This window comes from Festucalex cinctus, chromosome 5 (assembly GCF_051991245.1).
Source record: "Festucalex cinctus isolate MCC-2025b chromosome 5, RoL_Fcin_1.0, whole genome shotgun sequence".
NCBI lineage: Eukaryota > Metazoa > Chordata > Actinopteri > Syngnathiformes > Syngnathidae > Festucalex > Festucalex cinctus.
Window position 1 is genome coordinate 19,803,083 of NC_135415.1, and position 8,017 is coordinate 19,811,099.

General features: G+C 38.5%; 2 protein-coding genes across 2 annotated transcripts; both read right to left on the bottom strand.

Annotated features, from left to right (window-relative positions):
• Positions 1-57: 57 nt before the first annotated feature.
• dynll1 (dynein, light chain, LC8-type 1) lies at positions 58-2,263 on the bottom strand. Its single transcript, XM_077521469.1, has 3 exons — positions 2,097-2,263; positions 1,389-1,527; positions 58-440 (listed from the first exon to the last, which is right to left on the bottom strand). The coding sequence occupies exons 2-3, from the start codon at positions 1,518-1,520 to the stop codon at positions 303-305; spliced, it is 270 nt and encodes an 89-aa protein (XP_077377595.1). The 5' UTR covers positions 1,521-1,527; positions 2,097-2,263; the 3' UTR covers positions 58-302.
• A 1,467-nt stretch (positions 2,264-3,730) lies between these two features.
• On the bottom strand, positions 3,731-7,931 carry polb (polymerase (DNA directed), beta). The gene is made up of 14 exons (XM_077521465.1): positions 7,722-7,931; positions 7,338-7,395; positions 7,137-7,203; positions 6,382-6,456; positions 6,236-6,294; positions 5,808-5,857; positions 5,677-5,728; positions 5,540-5,594; positions 5,329-5,401; positions 5,172-5,242; positions 5,005-5,091; positions 4,832-4,899; positions 4,595-4,734; positions 3,731-4,157 (listed from the first exon to the last, which is right to left on the bottom strand). Exons 1-14 carry the CDS (start codon positions 7,780-7,782, stop codon positions 4,063-4,065), a joined length of 1,011 nt encoding a protein of 336 aa, XP_077377591.1. The 5' UTR covers positions 7,783-7,931; the 3' UTR covers positions 3,731-4,062.
• Between the last annotated feature and the right edge of the window lie 86 nt (positions 7,932-8,017).

Here is an 8,017-nt window from a genome sequence, read left to right on the forward strand (position 1 = left end):
TGTTCTGGATCTTTTGTTTTAACTGCTTAAAATGGACACTAATAAACAGGCACTGAATGCACAACACTTAGCATGTTTTAATTAAAAAAAAAAAAAAAGACATGTAAATGTAACAGACAAAAATAAATACATAGTTGATTTGTTTTTAGATGGCCACATTTTAATCCTCAGGGGAAGAAAAAAAAAAAAAAGTAAAGCACAAAAAAAGGCAGCGCCCCCTCCCTCGCCTTGGAATGAGTGCCTTTGTCGAGTCAGTTGTGTGTCATAGTGTAATTGTGTGTTTCAAAGTGGGGACGCCCTTCTTAACCAGATTTGAAGAGCAGGATGGCCACCTGACCCAAGTAAAAGTAGATGAAATGTTTGGTCTCGTGAGTCACGTAGCTGCCAAAGTTTCTTCCCACGATGCAGTGCCAGGTCGGGTTGTACTTCTTGTCAAACTCCTGCCATAAAGAACAAACATGTAATTAGAGCCCACCCCATCTACTTTCATCTTTCCGTATCTTGCCAAAATGGGTGTGCTCTATGGCTGATGGTGCATTGCTGCGTTACACCCAAAGACTGCGGCTACTAGGGCTGCACAATATTGGAAAAACATGCGATATACTTGCTGAACACAGCGTTAGATATTATTGCGATATTTAACATGTACCTAAAGAAATTACATTTTTATTATCTAAAGAAAGAAAAACATTTTTCATGCGGCAAAATAAGCAACCTTAATGTAATTTTAATTAATTGTAATTATGTCTTAATAATTTTCAACTATCGGATGGCGATGCTCATTTTAGTTAGCATCTGACTGGTCAAATTCATATAAAAAGCACAACATTTCATATAAAACCTATTGCATCCCTTTGCGATATGCATATTCCAAGGGCCAATATTGCGATATCGATATTTTTTCCATATATTGTGCAGCCCTAGCGGTTTACAAAGAACCTATGGCTTATAATGCATAGGAACAAAGACGATTCTTTCATTTTATATATACTATGCTAATGAATATTATTTTACAGCATGTTACATAAAGTGTCCGCATGAAAATTACATCATTTAGGAGTGATAACATCCGATTCTCACTCTTACTAAAACAATTTCAATGTTTTACTCAGAAATCACCTTAACCTGCCACTCTGAAATTATTATTTTTTCTCCTCCAATATACACAACTGGTAGGATACATTTTGCATTTTGTTACCTTGTACATGTTAAGTTTAAACTGATCAAATGATGCATCTTGGACATGTAAAAATTCCTATTTTGCACACAGACAACAGAAACCTCATAACTGCCCAGTAAGGAGATTGTATACAGTACATAAAAGGCTTTTTCTGGGTGGGTGTCAACAGCCACCAGAAATTCAGCCAAACTGTGTCTTGTTTTTGTACCTTCTTGATATAGGCAGCGATGTCCTTTTCGATGTTGTACTTCTCCAGGGCCTGTGTGGCACAATCCACGGCGTCCTGCTGCATGTCTTCGGACATGTCAGCATTCTTTATGACCGCTTTCCTGTCACCCATGGTCGCTCTGGGAGACAACAAAAACAACACATTTACTTGTTACTTCACTTTGTGTCACAGACCAATTTGTCGTTACATAAGGACTATAGTAGTGAACAAGGCACGGAGATATTTGGACGTGCTATTTCCACTTGCGTTGCATAACTTCCACCATTGGCGGTGTGAGTAGATGCGCGCGCTCAGTTGTTTCTATGGAGACGCGAGAGCGCTATTTAACAATTTGTTTTCGTCACAAAACAAAACAACACTTGACGTAGCTGACCTTGTTGACGCCGAGAGGACGTTCATGCGTCAAATGCACCAACGACAACCAAGCAGCATGTTGTCTTCACGCTAGCATATGGTTTTGAACATCCGCATTTAAAATTATGGAACCTATATTTGAAGGAATAGTTGCTAGCATCATATAGCTACATGCTAAAATGGGCGAGCTGTTGATTGTGCCGCGACATCAAGCTGTGTATTCATCCCCATACAAAACACATTTAAAGAATAACATAAAATAAAGAACACTTCCTTCATTAAAACGCACATTATTCTAAACAAACCGCGTTTAATTTTCTTAAATTCACTTACTAGTCTTTTGTTTGGTGTTCGCTTGGGTTTACACCGAGAGGCCGTCCAGCAGAGTACAACTCATGCGAAGCCGTGCACACGAGAGTAATGTGGGTGTGTAAGCACAAGGGCGCTGAGGCTACGTCGTGCTTATTGGCTGATGTCCGAGCAGCCTTCACCACGATTGGCTGAGAGCGGGCCCTCTCTCTGGTCTTTCTCCTTGCATTTTATTTCAGACCATCATGCCTTGCGGCTGGCCCATCGTTGCCATGGTAACCACGAGCAAGTCTTGGAAGGACTCCCATTAGTTTTAAGACGTTTGATTCAACATTTCATTTTTGTTTAATGCTCGACGGTACTTTTCCCTAACCTTGCTCTCGCAAGATGAATTCTCGCGGTATTTGTGAGTTCACAAACTCTGGAGAATACGTCTTGTACTGCTCCCGCAGATAACTGCCGTTTCCGAACCACTGGTGGTTCGGACCAATCACAGAGCGACATTGTGTTTCGTCTGATGACGAAACCAGGAAGCCGGCGCTGACGCCGGAGCTAACAAACTTAACATGGACTAATGGACGCTGCAATTAATTCTGTTTTTGCAGAATTACTCACTGTTTCTTGCTGAATGTTGAACAACGAGAGGCGCTTCGTGCATTTCTAGCTGGTTAAGATGTTCGTGCGTTTCTCCCCCTTCGACAAGAACGAACACGTAATGTCACCTGTGGCCGTGATTGGTTAAAACAAAAACGTGTAGTATGTCGCATCGTCCAATCAGCTCGAATTACTGTACTGTACCTTTTCCTGACGAAATTACTGTGGAGCGGTACCAGAATATTCATCTGGCTATTGCCAGGTTAACTTTTCCCCGAATGACGTCATTTTGCAATACTTGGAGGGGGGCATTTGTGCTTTATATCAACGGTATGCCTTGCTTTAAATACACAGGTGCCACCGGGACTGTAAATGGAACTACAGTAGTGGAAATAAAAAGTCTACACACCCCTGTTCAAAAGCCATGGTAGTGAGGGTGACAACATTCTTTGGCACATTTTTTAGTGCAACCACATTATCTGTTTATTTTATACTTCCCCTCTTGAAAAGATTTTATCTTCCATTGGAGTCATACAGCTTAAAGTTCACATTAAGGATGGAAAAATGTTTTGAAATTATTTAAGTTCTCATTTTTATATCACAAAAACCTTGAATTTGAAAAGGGGTGTGTAGATTTTTTGTAGCTACTGTAGATTATATGTGGAATGTATATGTATATACAGTACGCTGTGTATTATTTTCTTTATTTTGTTGCCGTTCAAGATTTTTCCTGAATTAAGTTTAAGGTACACAATTTATGTTGCTCAAAACATGATACGGCAGAATTTCACTCTAGTGAACAACAGTAGTTACTAATATCCATCACTGCCCTAAAAATAAAACAACACAGCAAATAAGTCCAGTATGAGGCATATTGACACATTTGCACCATGCTTGTCTTACACTTCATTATTTTTCCCGTAATAGCCAATAATGGGGGGAAAAACACCACACACACAAACACGAGATACCCTGTGAAAAAGGATAAACTGTCATTATTTTGTAACACATTTACAATTTCAGATCTAAGTTTAAAAAAAAAAAAAAAAAAAAAAAAAAAAAAAAAAAAAACATTTGCCCGACAGGTAACAATTGCCAGCCTACATCAAGACTGCTGACTCATGGGTTGAAGTACTCTACTGGCTTGACATGTCCTATTAAATACAATTCCAAAGCACCATTGCATGTGTTCATGTAACTCTTTTGCTAAACCTTGATGACAGAGAACATAAATATTGTACTGTGCCTTGCTGGTGCACAGAAATCATGATTAGGTTTGGAGGAGTTGATCTTGGGGAAAAAAAAAAAAAAAAAACAGCCAAATAAACTTCCCCTATGCATGCTGGCTGATGTGTCACAAAACCACATTGTCCAGACTTCAAAGTCTCCTTTGTCTTTATTCACTGCGATCCTTAGGCTCTTTGTATTTGTACTGGATGTAATCAAAGATATCTTTTTCACTGTCGACCAACAGAGGCTCCCCCGCCACACCTACAACAAAGCCCAAAGAGGAATGATTGTTAGTTAAATGGTAAACGGTACAAGACCATGACAAGGGTTTGATACAGATTTATAAACAAGTGTACTTTGAGATACTAGTCACCTGTTGACTCTTTTGTGTGGTTCCCTATTTTTGCATTACACTACCCCGAGGTGGCCAAGGAGCGCAAACAGAAGGAGCAGCACAATGTACATTGAATTGAAGCAAAAAAAATGTTAAATGTTAATTTAAATATGTTATGATGGTATTTTTTTGTACAGAGTACAATATTGTATAACTATATTTTTATAGGGCAAATTTTGTTTTGGGGTGATTATTTTTTTTATGGTTAAAATTTGGTATTTTTTTTTTAGATTCTTCTTGTAAAATGTTTGTGAACCACTGGCCCAAACATGAATGGAGCCTGTGTGGCGCACATGACACTCACCGGTGACCCCAAGTGGTCGTATGGTGTACTCATTGAGTGTAAAGCCCTTCTCCAAAGCGTGAGTTCTCATGTTTTTATTGAAGATATCACTTCCAGTGAAATACAGGACACCACAGTAGTACTGGTCATTGGGGATCAACCTTGAGGTAGTGAGCAGAGGGCCGTGTTTACATAAATAGAATGTTTAAAAAAATAAAATAAAAATAAATCACAGGGGAATATAAATAAATGGAGCACCTGATATCAATGCGCCTGTGAAGATATTCCTCCTCATCTTCATCTCCTTTTTGCAGCTGACAGACTCCCTGGAAAAAAAAACAAGACCAGTAGATTGTCATCATGTGCTTTATGTGTACATGTACACGTGTATTGATGGTGAACACGTGAACGAGAGCAAGCAGGGGACTCACCATGAACTTGGAGTCCCCTTTGGATAGAGTGTCAGTCACAAACCCAATCGACTCGAAATGTTCCACCACAGCGTGGAGAAGCTTTGGCTGAAGAACACATTTTCAAATAACGGTTATATTTAAGTACATGATAACATGTACTTACATTACTTGACTAGCAGGCTTACTTGCTTCTCTGTCTGAGAGGTGAAATCAGGGTGGGTCAACAAAATATCAATATCACCGCTCGATGCAGCACCTTGCAAATTTCAAATGAGGATCACATTCGCCGCAGACGTTCAACAGTGCAGTCATGCGACAAAAACATGAGGACGTTTTTGTTACCTCTCCGGTAACTTCCACAGATTGTTCCGATGTATTCAGTGTCAATTTTTGTTAACTCCCCAAGGATAAGTGTCTGCAGGAGAGCACAGTTTTAAATAATTAATTGTTCCAAAATATATTCCACATCTGAATTTGCTTGCCTACGAGGGAATCAGATTGATTTATTTTTTAACCAGCTGTATTTCAAAAAATAAAATAAAATAAAAATCACCTCCATCTTTTCCATTTCAACTCGTGGAATCCTTTTCTCAAACTCCTCAAAGTACCTGAACGGAGTAAAAATTATCCCTGTATCAACATAAGACTTTTGGATCGAAGCTTATTTGACCAAAGTGTTAGCAAACTCACTTGAGCCCAATCTGTTGATGATGGTTAAGCTTGTGTTCGATCTTTTTCAAATCTAAACACAGAAAAGCAAAAGAAAATTGACAAACTTCAAATGTGAAATCGACATCGAGCGAGTTAAGCGCTTAACAAACCTTCAAGACTCTTCACACCTTCTTCGAAAAACTTCCTGGCAGCAGCAGGGCTAAAGTGGACACCAAAGAAAGGCATTTTGTTACTACTTTCTTCCATTTAGGAATTGTGGTTGAGCTGGAGACTATGCCAACTAACTTTGGCCATTGCAGTGCATATAAAGGCAAACAACCATACACACACACCTATGAACTATTTGGAGTCTTTATTTAACCAAATATAGTTTTAGACTGCAGAACGGTGTCTGAGTCAAGATTTAACCCCCCCGAAATTGAGATGTACTAGCCAGAATTAATACTGTACAGTATAATATCTGCTGTAGATAACATTTCATAAATAACATTTATCTTAAGCAACAATATTTCTCTCCTCCAATCTTTGGTCAACTGTGATTGTAAATTTGTTCTTATGAGTCATTTTGGACACACACCCAATTCCAGTCACTCTTGTGAGAAAATTGATAGACGAGCTGGTGTCATCGTTACGGATCTGAAGAGTAACAAATAAAAGTAGAGTTACTTGTCTGTGGCATTTATTGAGCCATCACTGAATGAAAAGTGCTTTCCAGGACTTCACCTTTTCCAGTTTCCGTAGGGTTCCTGTCTGTAGGTACTCGTCAATCTTTTCAGCTATTTTAGCTCCAACGCCATCCTGTAAATACATTCATGGCAACATGAAAACTAGAGTGGGGAGGACAGTCATGATGTAGCTATTATATAGAACAGAACATATGCTGTATATTCGCATACAAAAAGGAATTATGAGAAAGCTATTAGGTAGGGCTGACAGCTATAAATATTTTTATATCTTCTATCCTGTCAACTGATTCACCTCCATTGATGATTACGCCGGTCAATTATGTTTTTCGACGAGGAAAGGTGGAGGACAGTGTGATGCTGCTACACTGTAAATTTCAAAATTGGAAACAACTTTAATGTTGCAGAACGTACAATAGATGGCAGTGATGCTCCATTTTAGATATGAAATCAGCCCAGTTTATAAATCCACTGAATGAACAGCTGCATTTTTTCCCAAAAGCTAGCTTAATTCTATTGTTAATTATGAAAGAACAGAAAAAGATGTATTTATTTATTTATTTTCTTTCTTTCTTTCTTACTGAAAAGAGAGGTTCTATTTTTTTTCATTTGGTAGATGGGGATATATATGTCAAATTATTAAACACAATATCCTGTGGGTCCTGACTCCTAAACAAGTCAATATGGTTTCAAATAGCTGGCAGTCAATGAGTTTTTAAACAAACACTAACGCTGTTAAATGTGTTCATGATGTCACAACCATTTATTTATTTATTTTTTTGGTCAACAACATACCAGTTTCTTGGCTTCTTCGCCATTTTTAATCTTTTGCGGGTATTTGGCAATTGTTGAAGCTGCTTTCCTAAAATGAAAAAGGATCAAAAGAATCCATAAGGCACAAATAAAGCCCACAAAGATAAATCCTCCATTCATGATGAATAAATGCAGGGCTCCAATTACTAAAAGTGAGAAGTTCATTGATGATTATTATATTACCTGTAAGCATTGTACTTGTGAATTGCCCTGTTGACGTTCTTCTCGTAGTTGGCCAGCTCTAGGAACACAAGATAAAGACATTTAATTATTATTTGGTGACAACAGAAGACAAACACAGAACACGGTCCCTTTAACGCCAACATTTAAAGGGACAGACGAGGCGTTTAAATCTTGTCTCGAAGATGCATTCACAATCTAATTATGGCTTCCGTATAACGTAACACGGATTCCAAAGGATAATCTCGTCTGCTTTTAAAAAAAAAAAAAAAATCTTTTGCAAGTTAAATCAATGTATGCAAATGTTTTTATTCCTGAGGAAACACACACAGATGTCATTGTAGCTAGCGTTAGCATAACTCAGCGATTAGTATTCCTACCACATACCCACAAGGAAGTCTGTTATTCCCTCGTTTAAAGATTCTTGCGGGGCTTTCCTCTTGCTCATGGCTGAGTCGTCAAATTTCCACAATTCCGGTTGAAATTCCGACAAGTTTAGTCTTTTTAGAGCGCTAGTTTCTGGATAGCACACAAGCTAAACGGACAATGAGTGAACTACTCGGACGGAGGGCGGAGGACACGTAGGGTGGGCGGGACCTACGTGATGACGTAGGCTATGAATCCAGTAAAGTTGAGTTTTTAAATAAATTTTGGTTTAACATAAAAAAATAAATAAACTGCTC